The 26,976-nt window shown below is 35.4% G+C and overlaps 3 protein-coding genes across 3 annotated transcripts in view; 1 reads left to right on the top strand and 2 right to left on the bottom strand.

The window, feature by feature from the left end:
* The window catches only part of LOC122348659 (olfactomedin-like protein 3B), a 7,318-nt gene extending 6,748 nt beyond the window's left edge, over positions 1-570 (top strand). The window contains exon 3 of the mRNA XM_043244327.1: positions 1-570. This exon is cut by the window's left edge and continues 696 nt beyond it. Within this exon, the coding sequence (XP_043100262.1) occupies positions 1-95 (95 nt within the window). The 3' untranslated portion in view covers positions 96-570.
* The window catches only part of LOC122348662 (aerolysin-like protein), a 333,550-nt gene that overhangs the window by 183,444 nt on the left and 123,130 nt on the right, over positions 1-26,976 (bottom strand). The gene's annotated exons all lie outside the window — the stretch shown is intronic.
* Positions 3,371-14,308, bottom strand: LOC122349588 (synaptotagmin-6-like). Its single transcript, XM_043245693.1, has 6 exons — positions 14,293-14,308; positions 11,930-12,486; positions 8,070-8,190; positions 6,246-6,417; positions 4,846-4,996; positions 3,371-3,807 (listed from the first exon to the last, which is right to left on the bottom strand). Exons 1-6 carry the CDS (start codon positions 14,306-14,308, stop codon positions 3,736-3,738), a joined length of 1,089 nt encoding a protein of 362 aa, XP_043101628.1. The 3' UTR covers positions 3,371-3,735.

Here is a 26,976-nt window from a genome sequence, read left to right as displayed (position 1 = left end):
GGCAGATCTATGCTTGGGATGATGGCTACCAGATTCTGTATAAACTAGCGTTGAAGAAGAAGTTATGGGCGATTATGCCACCACCTGAGGAATAGTGGCCTTTTTTTTTAGCTCTTAAAGGGCTGTATGTTCTTGGGTACAAAAAATTTGTGCTTTTCCTAAAGGGATCGATGTGCCATTATTTACTCACCCTCATTGTGAAGTCTGTATGGATTCATTTGTTCTAAAGAAAACATTTTGATGCAGTGTGTAACACAGCTCTAAGTGAATGAAAACATCAAGCACATTTTTAAATCCGAACGTGCACAGTGTATAAAGCCCCAAGCCATTTCATGTTAATGAAAAGATAGCATATTGCCCACTCATTTGTTGCTCTTTTCCTGTTGGTTCTGAATGAAAATGAAAACTCATTCTTTGCCACTTGGGGCCACATTTGAAGCTTTAAAAGCTCACACAAACCCTGCTTTAAATTAAATCGACCTATCACCGGAGAGGTTGGGAAAAATGTTTCGTTTGGGAGTTGTTGATCAAATAAGATAAAAATAAATGCATATTATGGAAACGAGGAAATGAAAGTGTTTGTTCACCTTGTGTGCATGTTAGCCCAGTTGTTTGGAGCTAAAAGCAAAATATGAACCTTTCATAACCCATAATAGGGGTAATTTTTAAACTACTTTAATTTGGATCTTCACACCATATATGTAAAAAACTGTTATACATGTATATGTATAAATGTGTATATATATGTGTATATATACATGCACACATACATGCACCTGTCATTTTATGTAATTTTTCTGCAGAACTAATTTCAAATAAATTAAATAGGTCTGTTTATCACACAAAACAGAATACTTGAAATATATAATTTAGTTTCCCATTATAATTAATTGGTCAACGGAATCAAGTATACAAAAAAGGGTTTTGGAACAACTCGAGGGGGAGTAAATTATGACAAAATAAACATTTTTAAGTGAACTAATTCTTTACCTTTAAGAATATACATGTATATTGCTTTTGTTGCACAATTTTATTAGAAATCCGAGACAATGCTAACTCACCATTTGTGATTTGATATTCAAAAGACTGCAACATTCAGAAGAAGCCACTCCATCCTTGAAATGACCGAACCAACATTTTTATTTTGCCTTTTTTGAAATACAAGAACCTTTTCAAACATTACAAGTTATATTGCAAGTACAAATGATCAATACAAAATTAGAAAGTTGTTCAGATTCACAAGGGGGCAAAAACAGGTTGTTAGAACACCAGCACACAGTTGTTAGTGATGAGGTAAAGAACCAGATCTGAACCTTATGAACTTTACATTCACCTACAGAAACACACTCTATGTTATCGGAGTATTACAACATTAGTGATAGTGTAAAAACAGGACCAAAAAGTTGTACTTTGTCACAACCATTTCTTCAACAAGTTGACTTGGAATTTTTAAGATTCTGTTAAAATAGTAAATCTATTTTTACTATATAGAAATATTTAAAGCTTAACAGATACCCTAGGAGATGACGGAGGACATTGTGTAAAACTAGCCCCATGTGCCATGAATATTTTAAGATATTTCGGCAACACCAACTGGAGATCAGTGTAAAGTCTTTGCTCTGGTATCTTGAGCTATGCCCCGCCATCTGTGACAAAGAACTTCCTGCATAGTAGGTCGTTTCTATCATGGGTCATCTCTTGTGCATTGAATCTTTTCTTATTTGAAACATACGGTCAAAATGTCCAGGACCTTGAACAGAAGTTCTGAGCTAATGTCATTTCTGTGCGTTTATGTCATTTGTTTCCAGCATATGCAGTGTTGTAGTTTCTTTTCCTTTTGATTTTTTTAAATGAATGAATGACAGTTGAAACTAACTACAGTAATCATAATTTAGTATTTAGCTGGGATTTGCCTGAGCATCTCTGTTAACTTAAAATTTCAAGTAAAACCGTGTCATGAACGAATCATGTAAAACAAAAAGATTGAAACCACAGGGATAAACAAATAAAATATTGCGGGCAATAAAAAGTATTGACTTTTGTTTAATCATTTATGACGTTAAAAATGTAAAAAGTAACAATAATTATTATTTTGATCGCTCAGTTTAGCTTTGTTGAGTTTTATAGATTCTAAGAAGAATTCTTGGGCAGCATGGCATTAATTTTGTCGTTTTACATTTACAATAGTTATTTACTTAATTTAATTTATTGGATTGTTTGATTATACCAATAATTGATTCGCAATTTAATTCACATGAAAATATTTATCTAAAGATGAACGTTAGTTAATTGCCTATTTTACATTTTATAATGTTAACCCTGCTCCTTTATACAGTACAGAATATGAATATATTTGATAAATTTCAGCGTATATTGTTTACTCAAGACATTTTCCCAGACAATATGTCAAAAAAAACTGAAAACTTTGACAGTCCAATTTAACTCACAATGAAATTACATGTCAAAAGATGAACGAGTTGTCAACATTAGATTGAAACAGCAGGAGGATTCAAAGAGGAATTGAGTTGATATTAAAAGCAGTGCTACTAAGATACAGAACAGCTTCTGTAGCTCTTTAAATGCTATTATAACAAATTGAATAAAAGCCACATAAATCAAATCAGACCTTTATGTATATTTCAGCACTTTTACTTTAAAGGAATAGTTCACCCACAAATAAAAATTCTGTAATCATTTACTCAACCGGGCTGTTTTGGGTCACCATTGACATCCATAGTATATATTTTTTTCCTACTATGGAAATGAATGGTGACCAGAAACAACCTGGTTAAAAAACTTTCTTAAAAATATATTTTTTTCTGTTTTCATCAAAACAAAGAAACAAAAACATTCATACAGACGTAGATCTACTTGAGGGTGAGTAAATAAGTGAACTATTCCTTTAAATGACCACTTTTGTACTCGAGGTCTTGCCAATGAATATTAATGTAATCACATACGTTTATTCAGCTACATGTGAAGAGTTTTTGTGTGTGAACAGGAACTTCTTTACACGTAAACATCTTTGTTTTGGCAAGAAATAATGGAAAAATTTGTTGTGCTCTGATAAATTTTGTCTCTTTTTACACACAACATTTACACAACATCTATAAACTGCTAAATATTGAAATATTCTTCATAAAACGTGTACCTTCACACATTTTTCATACGAGGATTTGACAGAGAAAATGCTTTGTTGTTAGTATACAGCACGTGACAAATCCATTCGCTTCTTTTTTTTCTCACTCACGCAAAACAGTATTTTCCACGCCGTTCTTTCTGACCTCATTCTCAGTACTTCCAAAAGTTGATCGTACTTTCAAAGTCTTTAGATCTGAGCATAGCCATCTACAAAGAGCCTTATGTTGTGCGGAAACTTCTGTTTGCGCGTAGACCGCTTGCAGAACACCGCGTCGGATTTCAACTGCTTCAGGAAAATTCATATTGGAACGAAACATCTCCGCTGACGATACCGAGCTATTCTAGGAACACGACGTTGGCTTTTGAATAGTATTCTAGGTTTGTACAACACTCCCAAGAATTGACTGAGGATCGTACGGACTGGAACAGCTTGAACATGAGGAACATCAGACAGCAAAGACAGCAGGATCTTAGATCAGTGTTTGGGAACCATCTAAAACAACCCATAGGTGAAATTGGAAATAGCAGGGCTCTCGTTTTCATCCGAGTGGCAAACGGAGGATCCCGAGCCTGTAGTTTTACATATGGCTCTGATCAAGGGCTGGCGGGAGGTTTGGGGGAGGGACAAGACCCCTGGCTGTCAAAACTTGCCGTTCTAGCTTTCCACTGCAAGAGAAGACATGTGAAAAACCCATCAACGAGAGCATTATAGAGCAGTTTATTGTTATAGCAGAAGAGCTGCACCCTGTAGATAGCAAATAAAGTTTACATTTCTAATGTTATATTACAAGTTGAACATACGCGTTATTGGCTAACTATTTTCTACGATAAAAAAATATTTGTAAAAATAATAAATAAATATATACTGTTTTGATTATACTGAGTAAAGAAAAAATCACTATATAGTAATAATCACAAACTCTCTGTTTTCTTCATCACTGGAGCAATATGAAAAGGATAAAAAACAGCATTTAATTATAATTTATTTGATATGTCAAACCTCTAACCCATGACCAGTTCTACTGGAAAACTGCACACTTGGCAAGCCTGAACTAATCTATTCCATCAAAACTTACAAAAAAACAAATATAACACATTTAATTACCAAAAACAAATGATTTGCAGTCTGTGAAAGCCTTTGTTTATTGCTCAGACTTACTTAATTAACTCTTCAGATTAAAGAGCAAGAGCTACACCTCCAAAAAATAGATGCCCAGACACGACCTCAACTGAATCAAAGCTATTATTTTCAATTCAGTTTTTTTAGTTCCTTGCTGTTTGTTCAAAACAAAGGCAATATTTATTAAAACTGTATATTGTTTTTAACCGTACAAAAACATGAATGCAGTAAACAAAGAAACCAAAATGTAATAACTTGCCATTTGCATAGGGCCAAATAAAATTTTCCCCCTTCATGATCAACTCCTGACCACAGGTCAGAAAGAGGACCGACTTTCAGTTAAAATCAAAGCACTGGCATATTCTTCTCATGCATTATTCATAAAGCACAGTACAAATGAGGATGTGACTAGAGGGATCTGAATGTTTACAAAGAAAGATTAGTGACTGGTCAGAAATGAATTCTGGAAATTAAATTTGCACATGGAAAACTCAGCTCTTAGTTCTATATAAACAGTAATTCAGAGCGCTATTATATCTACCCCTCATATGTGTGTTTACATTTGCTGAAGGGGGGATACTTGCCTCTTTTTCAGACTTTTTTGGTTCCAGCAGGGGGTGCCAGTGTGCAATTGGTTTTCGGGGGTATGCGAGCATCTCGTTCCAGTGGTCTCTACCTAAACCTTCAGCACTACTGCCCAAACGGCACACACCAATTATCTCATTGTGCCCCACCCTGGAAAAAAAGAATTATTTGTTACAAAATGATCTATACATCTGTATATACTTTTAATGTAACAGAATATTTCAAAAAATCTTTACCCATCCTCAGGTCATCCAAGACCTATTACATCACTTGCTCTCCAGTGGATCCTCTGCAGTGAATGGGTGCCGTCAGAATGAGAGATCGAACAGCCCATAAAAACATGACAATAATGTTTTTTCAGCTATTTGGAACCCATTCAGTGCAGACGATCCTTTGGCGAACAAGCGAAGTTTGATGAAGAAACGCACTCATCTGGATCTTGGATGGCCCGAGGATGAATACATTTTCAGCGTTTTCTTTTTTCAGCGAACTGTTCCTTTAAAGTGATCTAGATTCACACTGGCAATGAATAATACACCAAAGTTTGCATGACCTAAAAGCCTTTTGTTAAAAGATAATGATATGAGTTTGTATGTCAGCTCAACTAAGCTCTTTTTGCAAAATGGTATCTGTGTAAAAATATGTGCATATTCAGAGAGAGAAGATGATGTGCCACGGGAAAAAGAAATCAGCATACATTTACCTCAGCGGTGCTGAACTTTACGTGAGTCCTTTTGTGAACCCACAAAAGAGAATTGTGAAATAGCAGTTTCTGACATTTATTAGAGTGTGTTTTCCTTTCTCAGAAACTCTCAGTACCACAAACAGACTGTTTGAGACTTGAGACTGTTGGGTAAAATATATATGCACCTGGTTCTTTGCCCAGTCACCCGCCTGTAGAAGGGTGAGTGCTAAATGCTCTGACACCTGACCTTTTCCTCTTCCTACTAAAGCACATGAACCATGAGATTATTCAGATGTCTGGTGTTCCTGCTATTCTAACGTTTCTTGTACAGGTTGCTATTTGTCATGTAGTTCAGTTTAATTGGCATGACAACCGACGAATAAAGCATTTTTAGATTAAGAATGTGTAAAAAAAAATGAAAACAAAAGATCCATCTTGAATAAATCAGCTTCCCTCCAGCAGCCTGAATTGCAAAAGTCAATTTTGTCATAATTTTCTCAAGTTATTTTTAAACTGGTCAATTGTCAATAACAAATAAAAACAGTTTCCCCCATTCTATTACAAAGAATAGGGGTAATGTGGACTCGTTTGACAGTTAAGATACTTTTGAAGTCACAAAATACAAATATTTGCAACAATGTAAATGATGACGAATTTTTACCGTCTCTTTAAATTTCAATTTAAAAATGATAAATAGCTGTTTGAGTTACTCACAGGTCATAGTCCATGACTGAGATGTGCAAGCTGACTTGGTCCATGCTTTCTGGAGGGATGTCAAAGATAATGGCCTCATTATAAGTGGGATTCAGGGTGTTTTTCTTTGTTGTGGTCTTCTTCTTTTTCAGGCGTCTTCCATCACAAATGAGGGATACTTTCACATAGGGATCTGCACAGAGAGAACGCCGTCATCAGTTCAGCTCAAAAAACTGTTATCAATTTCCCTCTTGCAGCTTGAGCTTTTATATAAACGATATTTAAACGTATTGTAGTATCCACTAGTTCCAATTAATTAATCTTCGAACAATAGCTTGAAGTTGATGAGTATTAGATGAGAAGATTAGAAATGAATACCGGATATCTTCATTGAGCCATCTTAATATTCAGTGTGAATGGAAGGCCATTGAGATTTAGGACTTTAATGGCATGACTCGACTGCTGATTCTGATATCAGAGCTGCATACTGATTTCCATCTCTCTCCATCATCGCACAATTTGTCTGATCTATTATGCTTGTACATTAGCGAGCCATAAACTACTTCCAGCTTGGGCAGAACAAATCAGACGAGAAGTACTCGTTCTGACATCGAATTTGCTTGGGGCACTTCTTAATAGATATTATCCAGTTCGTGTGAATTCAATTTTACTGCAGATGAAAAACGTTTACTCTTCAGCAGATTAAAGTAAAATGTCTGGTGTGAGACACACTGTGTCATTATAAGGGGAAAAAAACCAAGATAGTGTGAGTAATTCACGTTACTGGAGCTTAAAATCGTTCCCCGCATCATATTCGGAGCGTTTCTTCAGACTTTCGGGTTTAATGCGCTCAGTGATGCTGCTTATTTACCTTTGGGAAATTTTGTTTATGACAGACAGAACAAAAGTCAATTTGGAACACAAAGCAATGATTAGAACATGCGGGAAATGCGCATTAACCATATATGGGAAAACAGAAGAGGTTTCCAGAAACCATAAAACCAAATGGAGCAATTATCGGGAGAATGGTGCCACTTTTTACTTCTGTTGTCCTCTTGGCAAAGAGAAATGAAACAGAGGTAAAAGTAACACACATAATTATATTTCAGAGAGTGTCAAGAGGTTTGAATCACTGAGGAAGGCATGAATGATTTATATTTCAAAGGAGACCTATTATGGCCTGTTTTATAATATGTAATATAAGTCTCTGGTGTCCCCAAAATGTGTCCGTGAAGATTCGGCTTAAAATACCTCACAGATCACTTATTCTATTTTTTTTTTGAAAATGCCAACTCTGAGTGAAAGCTCAAAATGTTTCTTTAAATGCAAATGAGCTGCTGCTCCCTGCCCCCTTTTTTTTAAACAATTCTGTACCTGTGCGTTTACAGCTTGTACCTTACATACTCTGCTAAAAACCTGTTTGGTTTTGATTATTATGTCTATGAAGCTGCAATCATGCTGATCAAGGCATGATAATAATAATATCCCCTTTCTGCATCACATGGGAAGTGAAATCTGAGCGTCTTGCAGAGAAAGGCTTACCAAAAAAAAAAATAAAAAAAATGGTGTTGGTGATGCACAGAGCAATTAAAGCAATTAAATGCTGAAAAAGTCAGATTTTCCTTATATGTCATCTTTAAATCAAACTATTAACGTAGATTAAAAATATAAATAAAAATATAAACCTGACAAGAAGAGGTTTAATATTTGTTTAGAATATGTTTTATTTTAAAGAACTTTTTCTACCCTTTTGTGCTTATGGCTCATTTCTCCCCACTCTCTCCTGCTTCTAATCTCATGTCTGTATTTTGATGGTTAAAGGCGGTAAAGCTGATGAAATGCTACCTGAATATCCTGTAATGTCCATTGCCTTTAGGTTCCTGCATTTGATGACAGTGAGTGTTAATCTGCCCGCCGTAGGTAGGTAGCAGAGTGAGAACATGATCTCCCCAAGGTCCACGCTCTCCTGTCACACAGACACACACAAATCAATGTAGCATGATGTATAAGCACATTTTGCTATAAAGGTCACCTTTTCAATTCCATAACACCAGATAATAGTGATAAAAACAGTAATTGTGCAATAATGTACCAGAGACAGGCACTGTTCCCCAGCAACACTCACGGTCAAGATCAAAAACCAATTCCGTCACATAAAGAGTCACGATTGTGAGATAAATGGTACATAAAACGTAGAAAATATGAGATAAAACTACAATGAAAAGACAAATTAATGAGGTCAAAATTCAGACACAAAGTCCAAGATGACATGAATGGAAAAACATTTTTTTTTTTTTTTTGTTATTTAAGTTTTTTTGTTGCCTCAATCATGATTTTATCTCATAATTTAGACTTCTTTAAATCATAATTACTGTGTTTTATGTCCTAATTGACTAATTTAGCAAACCATGATTGTTTTTATGTTGTGGAAACAGGCTTCTATAATAATGCACCAACGATATGGCTTCCCATCATTAGAGGCATTTCATTTGTGAACAAATCTATGTTTGTGAAGAAATGTTATAAATGAGTCATTGCATCAGTACTGACAGTGCACCATTTATTATTCACTTTTGCATTTGCACAATGCCTAAAAAAGATACTATAAAAATAGAAAGTCAGTCAGTTATAGGTTTTTTTTTTTGCTAAAAGCTAGTTAGCACTGCTAGAAGTTATTTATTGGTTTTTGAGGATGTGCTTTGGCATTTTGACTATATAAGTTGGGTATAACAAGCCTACGACTCAATATTGAGGTCTAAAGGAGTCCTGTTTGGTCCAATACAGCCACGGTGACCAATTAGCTGTGATTCTCCAAGTCACGCTGCTCTCCCGGACACCACTCAGGCAAACCGTTAATTAAAAGTCAACACTCCTAAACACACCGGCCTTTCCACCAGGGCACAAGGTCTATCATTCTCCTCTCAGCTGATCCAAGCGGGTTTCTTTTAGATCTGTCTAGATAAAATAAACAAACCCAGCAAAACATTTTAATAGGAACAGCGGTATTTTTAGACTTCAAGACCACCCACTTTTCTGAAAGTTAAGCATGTGCAAGGCAAAGGCGAAGGCTGCTATCTGACGGTGCTGGAGTTAGCGTGTTAGCATCATCCTCTCAGCGGTATTAAGTCTGGTGTAAATATTAATCACTTTAAATGAGCTCAGTAAGCCACTCTCTGACGGACATATCCCATGACTCCCCTACTTGTGGCTTAATGTCTCTCTAGCCCTCTAAGGTGATTATTTGCAGGTTGTGCTTCAGTATCACATAGGGACTTTTTAAAGTAGATTGATGGATGGCTAAATGCGAGCTTGAGAGATGAAAAAATGTTTCAGAAAAATATTTGTAAAGCGAGTAAACTTTACGCAAATAAATTATTAGATATTAAAGGAAATGTTGAATATTTATATAATGTTTTATGGTGGCACAGGATAAAAAAGTGATTTGACAAAAAAATTATAATAAAATAATGAAGCATAAAAAATGATGTCTGATTTCCAAAAGAGTAACGATTTGAGACCATAGTGAATATTACTAATTTTACTATTAGTCTGACCAAATCAAATTCCTTCAAGTCAAGGTTCACTCTCCTTCGGTCCCCGAGCTCATTAAGTGACTTAATGAATTAGCAAATGTCCTTCTGTCCCAAGTCCACCTGGCAAAGTCTTTTGGACTCAATTTAAAGGGACAGTTCTCCCCAAAATCAAAGTTGTGTCACCATTTACCAAAAGCACAAGTAGATATATAATTGTTTTTGCTCTTTTCCTTTTAATTAAAATAAATAGTACTCTGTTATCAAGTTTTTAAAATGTATAAAATATTCCAAGTCTCCTGAAACCAAGCTAGAAGAGAAATTAGATGTAAGCGATGTTTCTCATACAGTCGTCTCATCTGATCTAATTTTATATATATTTATTTAAATATTGCATAATGATGATGATTTCGCACCATGTTTGATGTCAGTATTTTAAATCCCATTGATTCTTGTATTTCCTGAAATCAATTAACACATAATTTGAACAAAGCTGCATAGTTAAATATCAATTATAAATGTGCTTTTAATCATTTTTGAACTTGACAGCGCCTAACTTGAATTGTATGGTTCATCATGTCATTTTTCTGAGCTTGTTTTTAACTTGTGTTGTATGAAAAGAGTTAACAGAGTTAACATCCTGCTTAAAATCTCCTTTTGTGTTCATTGAAAAACAGAATATAATGCAGACATGAAATGAGTAAACGATCATTTCTGAGTGAACTACCCCTTTCGATAGCTTTGAAAAGAAGTGCTTTGAGTTCCAGATTCAAATTTCCTGCCAAGTGCAATAGAATGTGTGCTTCTATTCAAGGGGCAGCCGGCCTCCTGCCATGAAAGCAATAACCACAGGTTTATTGAATCGCTCTTCTGAGAATAGCTGTAAATCTAGAAAACCGAGAGAAATAAGACTCATCCAGGAGCAGTTAAAGTTCAAATAGCTTGCCATTATGTAGTGATCAGCTAACCTCAGATGACCTCAGGGTCTATTTTAGAGGTTAATTTAAGTATTTAATATTATGCTGTGATTGGCAGCACCTCTTATTAGTGGCCGTTATGAAAATTAGGCAATTATTTTGTCCACACATACACAATCAGCATGTGTCAGTCATCTTCAGTCAATTACTAGCTTATCTGTGTGTTAATGAGAGTAGGGTAGTACTCTTGTTAATGTGGCAGTCTTAGCATCAGCGGGTTATTGTGTCTGAATTTTTCCAGACCGTGTCAATAATGCAACAAGCTAATTCACATACCTTAGCTGGCACCTAACAGCCTTGTTATTTAGAGTCAATGATTTTTTTAATCTACTGAAACCGTCTGAGCAGTGCAATATAAACTTTGAAGTTTAGGTCCTTTCTTCTCTTGCCAACCAAAATGAAACTATTTTGCAGAATGCTGCAGATGAACAATATTTATCAAGCTTGACTAACCGGGTTTATATTATCTTGAGATTCAGTGGGGTCCAAAAGTTTAAGACTATATAGAAAACATTACCATGCCGAGGTTCGGGGTCAACGATTTTTTTGTGTTTTTGAAAAAGTTTCTGTTTAATATTTCTGATTAATATTTTATGTAAACTGTGATTTCTTTTGTACAGGACTCCTAAATAAATAGAAATTATTTTTGTGTAATAGATTATTATTTTGCAATCATATACTGTGATTTTTTATCATTTCAAAAAAAGAAATAAATAAATCATACAGTCCCAAACCTTTTGAATGGTAGTTAATTTAATATAAATGTAATATAAAGTTGTAATATATAATAAATTAAATGTAAGATTAAATAAATATCATATTAATGATAAATAATTTAATTAATTAAATAAATTGAAATTGTTCAATTGTTAATTAATAATTCCTTGTAATTCAAATGTTTTCGAACTAAATACGAAAACATTATAAATTTTTATTCTATATTTTACAATTCAACTTTAAATTGTTATGCTCCAGATTGAATTAATAATTAAAAATGTGTACTAAAAACTAGTGATCTTATACTTTTGCACCCCATTGTATATTGATTTGCACACCTGCTAAGCACCTGATCGATACATCTGATCTGCTTACTGTGCATCTCTGCCCATAAAAGAATCGACTTAAAAACCAGCAGGATTTGTACCATCACGATTTGGCAAACACATCAAGAGAAAAGAGAGCAGCAGGGTTCTCTTACAGAGGTAGCATACTGAATGTCTTTCCAGATGGAGGTCTCCCTTGAGAGATCAGACACTTCAAACAGATTGTCCAGTATGACCTCCCCGATCATATCGTGCCGTGAGAACCTGTCAAAGTCGAAAACACTGAGATGGAGTTTCCTGACGGGAAGCTCATCGTAGGGTACCGGAAACTGGAAGGACTCGTCAAACGTGGGGTTGAGCGTTTTACGGTGAACTCGTGTCTGGAACTTCTGCTTCCGATCCGGCAGCAGGTAGATCTTGACATACGGGTCGGAGCTGCCGCAAAGGTCTTTGGCTGGGAGATCAAATGCCTTGAGTATCTTGACAAGCAACATCTCGTTCTCATAGTCATAGCGGAGGGAAAAGTTGATCTTGCCGCAGTTTTTGCCGCCTTTGCTGTTGCCGGATTCGTCGTTCTCTGTGGTCATTTGCTTGTAGAGTTCAGGCTTGATACGGCCAATGCTGGTTGGTTGCTCATCCACATCATAGTCATCTCCCAGGTCCAGACTCCTACCTGCATTTGACGGGAAGGTGGCGCTTGAAGGAACTATGCCTGGAAAGAGGAGATAAAGAAGCGAAAGAGTAGCATGAGTGATTTGATGAGTGTTCAGAAAAAGTTGGATTAAAAACTGAACGATTGCCCAAAGCAATTTTTTTTTTTTTTTATGAAAATCTTTAATTTAAAGTTAACATTTTTCTCTTTAATATTATAATTCTTCTCATTTTTAATCGTAATATAATATTAATAAATATCATATTACACACATTCCGTTCGCTGAAACTAATGGTGCAGAAATTTGTTACATTTCACAATTAATTACAAATAAATGGCAAGTTAAAAAATACACTGTACAAAAATAATGTACAATGTGCTAGTTTAAAAAAATATAAAAACCACAAATATATGCATATACATACATATATATGCATACATGTGTTGTTGTTGTTTTCACCTACCTTAATTGTCTAAGTGTGTTCAACTGTGTCTAGTTAATTAAGTGATTTCATGTGTGTATCTAAGTTCCAGTTTGCTTCTGTTTATTCGTCTGTTCTTATCTTTAATATGTGTGGTTTTTGTTCTGCCTGCCTGCTTCCTTGCTTCCTAGAGGATTAAAACTGTTTAAGTTTATTTTCTTGTTGAGTGCTCCTGCTCCCAAACCACACCGTGACATATACATACATATATATATATATATATATATATATATATATATATATATATATATATATATATATATATATATATATATATATATATATATGATGCACAGGTGTATAATGAAACAGCATGATTATTGAACAACATATCATACATACTACATACTTTCTATTTTAAAAGGAAGGTCCACAACATGGTCTTTTTCCACAAAATTTTTTCTTATCCAATAAAATACATGGCCAATATTGTGTGGTTACCCATTGAAATGAACCGGTTTGGCCCTTTAATTCTAGTGAAGACAAATCTGCAGAACAAAAGAGAACATTTCTTTTATTCATTACGTAACAGCTTTTCACAAAAGGAGCGTTAAGATAAATTCTGGTGTAGTTAATGCAACTGCATATTATTAAATATGAATAAAAACACTGCTGTGCCAAAGCTCTGTACAACCGAAAGCAGTGGGAAAATCTTCAAGAGCAGCCAAATACTGAAGCTCAATTAAATATTACTCTTTAATGTGCAAATAGTACATGACAAATATCTAATTTCAAGTGGACAAGTACAGTGCTGTAATTAAGTGTGTCCTGGAACAACCCCAAATGAATCAAGTATGCATGAGCAGAATTTGTCTTGGTTCCAGGGATTATGGAGCAGCTAAACAATAAAAACTTGCCCTGAAGTGACACTAAAATACATTATTGAAGCCATAAAATAACAAAGCAGTCTCAGATGAAAGACTCCACTCTTCTCTAAATATTTATGCATCATCAGCAATATTCTTTTCAAATAGAAATATTTTTACACCTCTCTTGTCGGTGTGAGTGTTCATCTATTTAGTAATGTTTTGGGAGCTTGTGTTATGTGGTATATGTGATTTATGATGTCTTATGAGTCCTGCTGTGAATGGTCTGACAATGTGATTCATAGCATGCGTTTCCTTCAGTTTATACAATGCTGCATATTTTAATGAAATGTGTAAATGTGTATGCAGCTCTGGGTGTGCAAATGACTGCAGGGACAGGCTGAAAGTGTAGAAAAGTTGCAGAAAAAGGGAAGGATGGGATGCAGTTGAATTAACAATTAACATATTTAGAGATTTATATATTTAGGGAAAATGAATATAGGAAATACGTGGAAACATTCAGTAATTTTGTTATTGTGCAACATTGAAAGTCATGAAATGGGAAAAACAGCCCCTACCTTGGGCAAGAAGCATTCTTTTTAAATGTATTTAATGCCTATTTGATTTTTGCAGAATAATACTTAATACTTAACTCCTATTTTTTGACTGTACTGATTGATTGAATGAGAACAAAACTAAAACTCAAGATAATGACACTATTTGATTCTACAGAGCTGATTTATAGCTGAACTGAATTTGCTTCATAAATGAATTTGGAAATACAGACAGTGCTACTGAACTGGATTATATCAGCATTAAACTGACTTGAGCTGAGTAATGAGACACCTGCCTCCTGTAGAGCTGCTTATAGCTGAATTGTTCTTGTTTCATAATTGATGAACTACACAGTTATCGAACTGAATCAACAAAACAATGACAAAAATGTATTTATAGAGCCAGAGTCGATTTTTTATATTTGGTATTGTCCTGCTTTGTATTGTTTAAACTGCTACATAAATCATCTGTCTTGAACTGTAATAAATATATCTAAAATATATCCGATATCAATCATTAAAAAAAAAAATATATATATATATATATATATATATATATATATATATATATATATATATATATAAATAATAATATGAAAAATATAAATATCTAACCCCAAAATATTATATCTAATAATATCTAACTATTATTATATATTTATATATTTTTGTTATATTTAAATATATTTTTTATTTATTATAGCTGAGTTACCAGACAATTTTTGATAATGTCTTTTGATCAAATTCTCAGGTTGCTACAGTATCTGCTCATACACAGTATATCAAAATGAAAAACAGAACCTCTGATGGGTAAGCATTATACTGAACCCAAACTTCTGAAAAGCGGTGTATGTGTAATTTGGCACTGTTACCTGGTGGATGACGCTGGCTCGGTGGTCTGTCTTTGCATGCGCTGCGTGCGGCGCAGGAAGTGCTCCCTCATGGAGAGCTGCACCTCGGCAGGGATGTCGGGAGAGGTGTGACTTATTTTAACAGCTGCCTCCAGGAAGCCCATCGACGCCAAAGGATACTTTTCCTTCTCAGTCGCCATAGTGACCTCAGACGGCTGAGGACTGGGCAGAAGAGACGGTAGATGAAACGATGGGCAGTCGTCAGGCGCGAGGGCCGCAGAACTCGACGAGAGGGCTTTGTTCCTCCAAGGGACCCAGCACAGCCTCCAGGAGACGAATGCAGCGAGCAACAGCAGCGCCAAGCCACACGCTATTATCACACCGATGGGGGGAGGCCAACAGCGATGTCTACAGCCAGGCGGAAGCGAAGGGCCGCACAATATGGACAAACAGATGGTCAAAACAGCGAGACAGACAGAAAGAAAAGTGCATTAGAAGGGTCAAACGACTCTCATCTACGGAGCTGTTTACTGTAATCATCTGCAAATCAAACACTGCGTTTGACACCAAGCACACTCTCACAATCACGCGGAGCAGAAATGATGAAATGTAATTAAAGTTATCACAGATACAGGCCTATAATCTATTTCCAAGGAACAATGCTTGCGGAAGATGCCGCGGCAATATCAAGCACTTTCACTTGCGAAGCTTTCCACCCATCAATGGCTCTTATGCACGTAGGCGGAAAGCAAGCTCAAACTCATTTCTTCACGATTACTGAGAATTTGCTTGCAATAGAACAAATGGACTGGAGAAGCTCCAAAACTGCTGACAAGCGGCATGTAAACATTAATTTAAAAGCAAAGGAGACCTGTCATTTTGTGTGGGAGCTCTATAGGAATTCGGGTTATGTGGGCTTTATTTCCGACTGAGGTGTGTTTGCACAGTAAGAAATACTGATTGCATTTTTTTCTTTTAACCCAGCGCTCTCCGCCCACCGCTTCGACCGGTTTGATTTATTTGAAATAATGCATGCTAGGATCTCCCTGGGCTTCCTGAGGAGTGTACAATGTGTCCTTGCTCAAATGGAATATAAATCTCTACTGACAGTTCAAAGGGCCTGGGGCCACATCTAATTTAGAGTCTTTTAGAACTTTTGTTCTTTATTCAGTTCCTCATTTTTTGCCAAGTCGTTTGTCATTATGTGACTACTGTAAGCACACAATACAAAGCAAAGAAGACTCAAGGTCAGAATGCAGAATTGGAGAAATTAATCAAAACTTTGGGAGACATGCAGATATAAAAAACATAGTTTATAATATACCCAATAGAAAAAAATATACATATATGCGCCAATGCTGCATTTATTTGATCCAAAAATACATTAAAACAGTAAAATAGAGAAATATTATTAAAATTAAAATGCTAAAAACAGCAATATTGTGAAATATTATTACAATTCAACATAACTGGTTTCCGCTTTAGCAGAAATTTCAGCAGCCATTACTCCAGTTTTCAATGTCATCCTTCAGAAATCGCTGTAATGTTGATTTGGACATGAAGAAATCAAGACACATCCTTGTTGATTGTCTGTTTTGACTGCTTAATATTCACATGCAATATATTCCACAAAACAGTTTTAACAGAGGCTCATTTTATTTAAATGTATTTTTCCATTTTAAAAAACTCCTTCATACGTCCTGCTTTAAGGATGTTTAGATATTTGCTAGAAACAAGACAAATATACTGCTTTAATTATTTGTTTATTTTGCATTGCATCATACTGTAAGTGTTGATATAGCTTCTCTAAAGTTTCTAATAGTTTTGATGTTACAAGCCGTATTTTTGCTGAAGTTCCCTGTTTCATGTGAATAAGCTGTCTACGGTTTTCTGTAAATTCTGTAAACTGCTTTCTCTAAAGTGTCCATTTGAAGGGCTCAGGGTTTATGCCGAGTGGATATGAAATTTCTAGGTCCAGGGATTTATGTGTTCAGAGGATTTCACATTCAGACGCTGCCGTATAGCTTCTGTTTTGTCATCCGAAATGATCCAGACTCTGAAATGTGGCTCCCGCTGGTTTGCCTCTGTTGTCTTTTGATTTCTAATAAGTTTGGCTAGCCTGCACAGCTGGACAGCCGCGATAATGTCAAGCTGACGTGGCAGTTGCGTGGTGTGGTTAAATAACAATTTTAATCATGTATAAAATTAGTGATAAAATGTATAAGAATGTCCATTTAATCCTTTTCGCATCCAAAATAAATTAAATAGCATTACCCAGTTTGAGCATTTACTGTATGCAATTTATGGTATGCTGGAAATTAAGGATAAATTGGCTGTTAATCAGCATGAAGACAGCACTACAGAAGACATGCGGCGGTAAATGCAATGTGAGCGCTGGGGTTTTCTTGCATCCATTGAGATATGGATAATGAATCTAAACAGTGTGACACTGTGACTCCCCATGGACCTGGTTGCCAGCCGGCTTGATAACCACACAATGCTGGTTATAACACTCAGTTAATGAGCCGTGCATATAATGGTTCATAAATGTAATCAGTCATTTAAAGTGTATTTTTCCCATGCCTGAACAGGACAGAGGTCACACGTTTGAGGTGGTCGTTTGGAAAAAAACCTAACTTGTTTCGTGGACTAAAATCAAAAACTAAGGTCAATGACATGTAACATATTTTTTGTATGTTCACTACATTTTCCAAAAAGCAATTAAACACATTAGTAACTGATAAACAACAATGTTTTTAGGGAGTCATACCACATGGATTTTACTATTTATTTATACACTATACTATACCAGTGGTTCTCAATTCCAGTCCTCGCATACCCCCGCTCTGTATATTTTGCATGTCTCGCACCTGATTCTCATTATCAGCTTGTTAGAACTGAGCTCCGTGCATGACCTGTGTTCCGATCGACATTGTCCCTACACAGTGTTCATGGCTCTCTACTCCTGAGCAGGAAATCTGTTAAAATTTCCCTACTTCAAATATTCATTCATGGAGCTGCGCAATATCTTCAAACACTGAAGAGTGATATCATATAATTCTGTAAATAAATACAATTTACGTCTTGCATGCTTCAATAGCCTTTGCTATGAACTGAAATTATGGCGGAAAATCCTGTTGTCCACTTTGCAGGGCACTTTTGTTTGAATAGAACAAACATTTTAATAAGATCTTTGTAATCAAATCAACAATAATTGCTCGAATTTAAGTGTCCGACAACTAAGCAAGCCAGAGGCAATGGCGGCAAGGAACCAAAACAATCTTGGGAGAAACCAGGCTCAGTTGGGGGACCAGTTCTCCTCTGGCCAGACAAAACCAGCTCCTTATTTCCAGTTTAATTTTAAAGGCAGATATGTCAGATTGTGAAAAGGAGTTATAGTGTGTGTGTGTGTGTGTGTGTGTGTGTGTGTATCCCTGAGATCTAAAAATATATATTTTAATAGTTAAGTATCACATTTGCCTATTTCATCATTAATTATTTTGATTGTTATTTTAAAATGATTTACTTTAATTTCATGTTTTTGTAATTTAATTACATGTTTGCCTTTCATTAAACTCACAAACCCTCTGAAGTTGCTTTACAAACCCCAGTTTGGGAAACCTTGATGTATTAAAATGTTTAATACACTTCATGTTGTTAATTACAATGAAAGGAATAGATTTTCTCACTCTTTGTATTTTATGGTAAAAAATGACAAACAAGATGGGTCAAAAGTAATCTAAAAGTAATCTGATTATGTAATGGATAATGTTACTGACTACAATTTTTGTCATGTAATTTGGAATAGTAACGGATTACAATTTGTAAGCAATCTACCCATCTCTTTTTTTTTTCTTTTTACACATGAAAGCACAGGTCAGCGGAGTAGACTGCAGCTACACATTCCAATTAGATACGCAGCCACGCTTTTATTTGTTCTCCATTTACTCTCCATATAGCTATCATCCTGAAAAAACAACCTCGTCCTCTGATGCATAATGAATCCAGCATTTATGTTTGTGGAACCTGTGTCCCATCTTATAAGCCTCTCTTGGCACTCTGCAAAATTTTCCAGCCCAGTGCTGCAGGAGCAGAGGGGAGAACATGCTGTCCTATGAGATAGCACATGAAAGGTGGGGGCTGTTAATTTCTCCCCCTCCTCCTCAGGCACAGGGTTCACCAGGGTTGAGCCATGTCTGGAGCACATGAGTAATATCAGGAGGCCCACAAATTCAATTAAGATTTGTTTTGAAACTGAGTCAGAGCACAAACTGGGGCCCGAGGGTTTTCCCTTCAAATGTCTTCCAATGTAACCTGGTTTCCATAGAAACCCAGCTATAAGACGCGATGCGTGCCCTGTCAGCTCTTATCATCGAATCCTGAGCAAAAACAAAAAGCTTTGTTGTGCGCTCAAAGGACAGCATGAAATGAAGAATTAATGTCCGAGGACATAAAACGCCAGGCGACAAACAACAACATTAAGGGGTCATCTGAACCTTGAAATACGGCCAATTAAATCATGGTCCTTCTGTTAATTACTGGGTAAAATTGCAACAGAACGGACAACTGGACTAACACTTGCTAATTTACCCACACACAAAGCACAATCAGGAAGATGGGGATGCTGTGTGTTAACCCAACTCAGTGGCCCTCAATTACACAGTCTCTCTTCCTCCCACGCATCTCTGACAGCTGATATTTTCAGGACAATGGGAGCACACTGATAGGAACTGGCATCACAATCAGTGGCCACCATTAGCGAGAGCTCAGAGGGTTTGTCATATCATGCCTTTGAACTAGATCTGCATCCCCATGTGAACACATTTACATTTAATATTGATGCTGGAATCCGTGGAAGAATGCATCGCAAAGTGTAAATCTGTCTCCTATAGGGTCTATTACCAGAGGATGTATGCAAATATAACCACAGAAGGTCTCAAGCCTCCGAGTCCACCGAAGCCTTGCTACGTTTTTCAAGATCAATTACATCGGCTTGAATAAATCAATGTGACAGCTCAGTAAAGAGCGCTCTGTGATTTTAGTAACAGTATTATACACACTATTGTTCAAAAAGAATTTTATTAACTCTTTTAATCAGTAAGGATGCCTAATAATGTATGTAATAAGAATTATAATTTTACCATTATATACATTAAAAATAAATCCTGTTTAAATGTAAGCATATTTGAATGATTGATCTGGAATAATTGTGTGGGGAAAAATTATGTAAAAAAAAGACTGTTTTTACTGTATTTTTATATATATCTTTATTTGGGTGTAAGAGACCCACTAACCTCACACTTTTAGTATTTTTTTAATTATTAATATTAAAAATGAAGCCAATTATGAACCACTAATTTACAAATATTTATTATATATAATTTCTTCAAATATTGTAATAAACTAAATATTTTTACATTATAATAAAATATAAAACTAGTGAAAATCTGATCAAGCGTTTAAAATGAGAGAGAATACAGGACAAGAGTGAATAGGACAAGTGTAAAAATCAAGGTGCAAGCCTTGAGGACATTCTTCAGTTGGTTGCTTCACAGCATAAATCACAGCACATGATGCTGCATGACATCCCAGGATTTTTAGGGGGAGCTTTTCTCCTCGCTTCTTCACAGAGCAAAATATCGGCTCTGCAAGTAAATCTCCATGCCACATCCGGGCCATTTTTAGATTGCTCTATTTCATAGCTCCTTCTCCACTGCAATCTCAAATCCCCTAATTCCCTGGATCTCCAAATGGCGGAGCGCCACAGCAAACAAAGCCGGGGTTCTCAAACTGAAGGACTGCTGGGAGCAATGCAGAATTCATACGCTATAAGACTTTGGGAGGTAAACAGGCTCTTGATGAGCTTTAGGCACATATTCATAAATTCATTGTAAAACCGTCTGAAGCATCTGGACAATGTTCTTAGCAATGACACACAGTCCCAGAGCTCGACAGACTCCAAGAAGACTTGGAGAAGAGATTTTTTTCCATGTAAGTGAAAGTGATCTGAGGAATATCTTGCTCGTACGAGACTGAACCCAAGGGACTAAGAAGAGACCCGCAAGTCTATCATCAAAACCTTTGAAAGCTCAGAACTCCACAGACACAGTTTCTTAAAGATAATGATAACCAAGAGACAACGAAAATGCTATATTCACAGAATCATACTCAAACACACTAGAGAGACAGGCAGTGATTTTGGAATTTAGCCTTGAATAAAACATTTGGTGAAACATCAAGGAGATTTTTTCCCATTTAAGCATAGAGAATTATGGAAAAATGGAGAAAGGAAAAAAACAGAAGGGGAAAATGTAGGTATATAGCTTCTATATGCATAAAAGTTAAAGGTAAATAACATATCATATCATATATAATCACCTTATATCACATGAAAGCAAGTTGTCAGGAACTAGTGAAATGCTTCTGCTGTGAGCATGTAAGAAATACTGCTGCTGCACATATAACATAACCCCATATGAAATATGCATGAACCCCCCCATAGCAGATCTATACAGGTGGAGCTGGGGAAGGTGGAGGTTTCTGAAGCGCACTGCAGCTACTACAGTAAGCATTGGACAAGTATTTGAATGTTGGGCAGCGAGCTCACCGGCTGCTGATACAAAAAGAACCAATCAGCTGTGCCTTCTAGAGTTTCATGACAAAACTTTAGATATATATAAAGAATGTGCAGTCTCATTTTTTCACAAATGGGAAAAGCACATCACACAATATAGCAGAATAAGTTAACCATGTAAATCAAGACCTAGTCACCAACATGTGTCATTTAAATGTGATTGTGACAAACAGTTTCAGGAATTCGTTCATCCTCATTCAAGATAGGATTTGGTCTTAGATGGCAAAAAAAGCACCTCAGAGGCATTGCAAGTGAACAGACGTCCTTGAAAGGACTTTCCAACTATTTGACTTTGTACGTTTTCCCTAGTAAACCTCCAGGGCGCAAGGGAAGCACACAATTGTTTGTGAATTGAATCCCTGTTGTTAGAAGAGCTTGTCAATCTAGCCATAAAAATGCAGATTACGAGAAATGCATGTTTTCTACTTCTTCACTGAAAACTTTTGAGTGACAACATTTGGAAGTGGCAACAATTTAGAGAAAAAAAATGAAAGGAATAGTCGTGGGTACAGTGGAAAGATGTGTGAAGCGAATCATAATGTTAAGTCTTGCCGTAGCCAGTCCCATGACAACGCTAAGTAATCTGCTCACCTCCTACCTGAATGTCTCACAGGATGGTTCCCATGGCTTACCAACAGACTGCATGCACACACACGCTATTAAATTCCTGAACTCACATCCTTTATTCGACACAGCTTGATTGTCTGAAGTGTTTATCGATCTGATTCTACCACACAGACCTCTGTGCGAAAGGTGTAACAAATCACATACAGCTGCTGTGCACCCTCACATCCACATTGCCCTATTAGCAATAACATGCCAGTGCAGATCATTTCAACAGTAGCCAGGTGTTTATCTGACAACAAATGATAAACCGGCTGTCCTGTATCTTAAAAGATGCTCACATGTTTATCTATCGCGTTGAGTATTTAATACTGCATGTGAAATCCTTTACTATTGTACATAGTAAAATATGCCTTATTAAATGTGATCATGTAGAACTATTTATTTATTAACATTGAGATAATACTAAATCAAACAAATAAATAAATGCTCATCTTTTGAACTTTCAGTTTATCAAGAAAATGTCAGTATCACAGTTTCAACAAAAATATGAAGCAACTTGACTGACACTGAAGACTGAAATAACCGGCTGCTGAAAATTCAGCTTTGCCTTCACAGCAATAAATGCTTTTTAAAATGTATAAAATTGTCATAAGAAAATGTATTCATATTTTAAATTATTACTGAAATATTAAATATTTTACTATATTTTTTGAACAAATAAATGTTGATGAAGAGGCCTTAAAAACAAAATGAAATAAATAATAAATTCTGACACCAAACTTTTGAAGAGCGCACTTTACAAGACATCTTATTACAGGCCAGCACCAAAATAGGAAAAACTGAGTTCTAGTGACACTATGTGTCTCCTTTGTGTGTTTCTGTCTCACTACCAAAGACAAAAAAATCTATATTAAACTGGCATATGCTATACTATATAACACTGAGCTCACTATAACACCAACACTTGCACATCATTATTTCAGTTAGGAAAAAAATATTATGACAGGCTCAGCCTTTTACTCAAGTAGCTAATGGGGTGAGGCTGCAGTATTTATATTCAGGTCTTTGCATACATCTACATTTAAAACAACCGCTTTCGGAAGAGAAAATTAATTCTTATGACTAATTTAAACCCTGGTTGATATGTAAAATAATCATCATGTTTATTTTTGGAGATTGTATTATAATACACCCACTTGTGCTTTTATATCAACAGAAAACACACTAATTGGAATAACAGAAGAGCGGGGGGCAGAAGGAATAAAACATCAATGAACATTTTTTATGCTCTGCCTTGATATACCAGCCATAACCAGGACAGTCTCATAAGAGAACTGTCATTGTAATGACTTTTATCCAGCAACCACCAACCGTGTCGGTCATGTGAAGTCTTATCCTCAGTGCAAAGGATTCCTTTGCACAATTTAGAAAAACATGTCAAACATGGAAATAAATTCAAGCACAATCTATTTTTTTTGTTACATTTTATTTAATTGTAATATTTTACATACATACACGTGACCCTGGACCATAAAACCAGACTTCAGTCTCACAGATATATTTGTGCTGAATGCATTGTGGTTCAAAATTATAGAATTTTCCTTATGCCAGAAAACATTAGGATATTAAGTAAAGATAATTTTTGTATACATATTTCCTACCATAAATATAGTTAGACTTAACTTTTGATTTTGCTACTAACTTTTGCACAACTTTAAAGACAATTTTCTCAAAATGTGGATTTTAATCACACCCTGAGACTCTAGATTTTCAAATAGATCCATCTCAACCAAATATTGTCCTACAAAGCTTATTTTTTCAGCATTCAGAAAACGTATAAATCTCAATTTCCAAAAAAAAAATTTACCTCATGACTGGTTTTATTGTCCAGGGCCATACGTCTATTAAACTCATTTTTAACATTATGAATAAACTACCTTTTTGGTACCTTTGACCAAAAAAAAAAAAAAATCATCTGTATTTAAAAATGATTTTCTGTAGAAAACAAAAAAACATACGAGTTCAAGTTTTGGTGGTGCGGTTTAAACATTTTGTCACTTTTCTTAAAATAGTGTGTTGCAATACTGACAGCAGACATTTCACACAAACAAAACTGAGACAGATGGGCTCAACAAACAATTATTTTCTTTTTCTTTTTTTACGAAAAAGTACAATTACGCGTATGTGACATTTGACAGTTGACTGAGTTTGTTATGCTTATTTTTAGCGCAGTGGATTCAGGTGTGCCAATTAACTGTGTGGGCAGGCAATAAAAGAGCTGCTGTCTGTCTCCACTGTCCACTGCAGCATTTACAATCCTCTATAATAACTGAACCCATCCCACATATCTTCCTATTACGCATATCCTGGACTTTAATTGGTTCTATCAAGAGCGATATATACCTAATTTATAGATCTTTCATGGAGAGCAAAAACACATCCTAGAAATCATGGAGGCAGATGCCTTCTGATGGACACCAGGAGCGTTATACTGCGCGGGGAAGATTTATGCGACATGGAAAACGTAATAAAGTTTTGTAGGATTTGGCCCGTGCGTCTCCTGCCGGTTTATAGCTGCTTTCTTCTGAACACGTATCACAACAAATTCAGCAGGGATTCATTTCTTAGCTGTAAAATTAGATTAGGCTCATTTAATGTTTCACTTCTTTTTACTACAGCTGGCATTAAAATGGTAAGCCCTGTCTGTCCAAGGAAAAAAAAAGAAAAAAAGCCTATTATGTCTGATTTACTCTTGACACGTTATTGCTAAAATGAGTCATGATTCTGCCAGCCTGATCTTGTGAAAGTTGCTGTTTTATAAAAATATGGAACATGGGTAGATGCTTTTATTTAGCATTTGATTGAATCCCAGAGAAAAAGTGTGTGAACCAAATTGAAAAGCCAAGCTATTGTGTTTAGCCATTAATATCATGTGTCAGACGGGCTTCTTGGCAGAGATAGATATTTTATGTAAGCAAAAAAAAAAAAAAAACACGAAAGAGAAACATTTAGTATGTTGGAAGGAAACAATAATGGTAGGCAAAATATTAAGCATCAAACGAATGATGGTTAGTGCTTTTTGGAAGTTAAATTTGTAGCGCTTAATCATAACATAAACAATGAAAAAAGAATATAGTGTAAAATATGATTATATAAAAAAAATAATTTTATGATTTTAAATGATATTGTACACACACACACACACACACACACACACACACACACCAAACACGGATTTTAAAAGTTGAAGAAACTAGATTGTCAGTAGAAGGTAATATCAAAGCTTTTCACATCCTTTCTTGTCAAAACTGTCTATGTTCATTACTCACAACCGACCAACCTCAGGCCTGCACTGGATCAGGGCTTGTTTGAAGGTTAAGCAGACAGTTGTTGCAGATATAAACCTCTGTAAATAACATTAATGCTTTTTGTAAATTGCTGACTAATCAGTTGCCTTGATAGCTCAGGGCCTTGGTTCCTTCTGGCCTTTGGCCTGTGACATGAAATAAACATCATGTCAGCACTATAGAGAGAGTAATGCATCACTTCACTGATCCTTGACTTGACAGTGGCATGACAGCGGGAGTCACGGGGCTGTTGGGCGAAACATCACACAGCATTAGGACTGATGAGAAGTGTGTGTGTGTGTGGGGGGGGTCTATTTTGCACATTTTCAGTGTGGAATAAAAACGGGAAAAATAATCATATTTCAGGTAATGCATCAAGCCTGGGTTCAGGTTTAAAGGCATATGCAGTTCACCCTAATTTCTGCCATTATTTGCTCACATGGATTTTCTGTGAAACACAAGAGTATTGAAGAACCCTTCACACTGTAGATCGTTTCAATATAATGACAGTTTGGATTGATGTGGCATTGGACTACAAGACGCCCAAGAATCGATGACATTGAGATTATTGATGTGCCATTGAATGTGCCATGTCTTAGGATGTAAATAATTTTAAAAAATCAACTATTTTCCAATATATTTCCAGTAGCAATCTACTTGTTAAACAAAAAACGCTGTCTCGGTTTTTAATGTCTGAGCTGAAGGAATTATTAGGAATTATCTCTTGTTCATTTTAGTTATTCGCTTCAAATTAACTTACATTTATTCACATGCAGCATAATTCTACTCCATTCTAGGAATCTCTTCATTCAGGCAATTTATTTATTTAAAAGTTTAACTAAATAAATTCATTAATTAACAGGTGTATGTTATAATTGACCAGTGTTGTTATTGTTTTCTTAATGAAAACTAATAATACTCACAATAAGGTTTATTAATGAATGAAATTAATAAAAGTGCATCTGCTTATTATTAGTTCATGTTAGGTTTAACAGGTTTAACATTAACAGATAACTGAAGATTTTAATAATGAATTAGTAAACATTCATATTAATATTTAATAATTAATAATTAACAAATGAAACCGTTTTGTAAAAGGTTACCAAATCTTCTCACACTATTGAGCAAATGGCGGAAAAAATTATTACATAAAAACTGAAATAAATTATGTTTAACTTTAAGTACTACATTTTGTAAAAATAAAACTAAATAAAATAAAAATAAAAATAAATATAAATATTTTAAAAAGCTATTAAAATGACAAAAGCGCATAATGAAAAGATAACTAAATGAAAGCTAAAAATATAAA

Source organism: Puntigrus tetrazona, chromosome 7 (genome assembly GCF_018831695.1).
Source record: "Puntigrus tetrazona isolate hp1 chromosome 7, ASM1883169v1, whole genome shotgun sequence".
Classification (NCBI taxonomy): Eukaryota; Metazoa; Chordata; class Actinopteri; order Cypriniformes; family Cyprinidae; genus Puntigrus; species Puntigrus tetrazona.
Note: the sequence above shows the minus strand (reverse complement) of the source record. Positions and strands in the feature narration are given on the sequence as shown.

Bases quoted from the DNA above. Each gene is read 5' to 3' on its own strand.
- LOC122349588 (XM_043245693.1), bottom strand. The intron at 8,191-11,929 runs GTAAGAGAACCC...TCTGTGTGACAG, and splicing joins ACATTCAGTATGCTACCTCT to GAGAGCGTGGACCTTGGGGA. The intron at 6,418-8,069 runs GTAGCATTTCAT...CTCTCTGTGCAG, and splicing joins GGACATTACAGGATATTCAG to ATCCCTATGTGAAAGTATCC.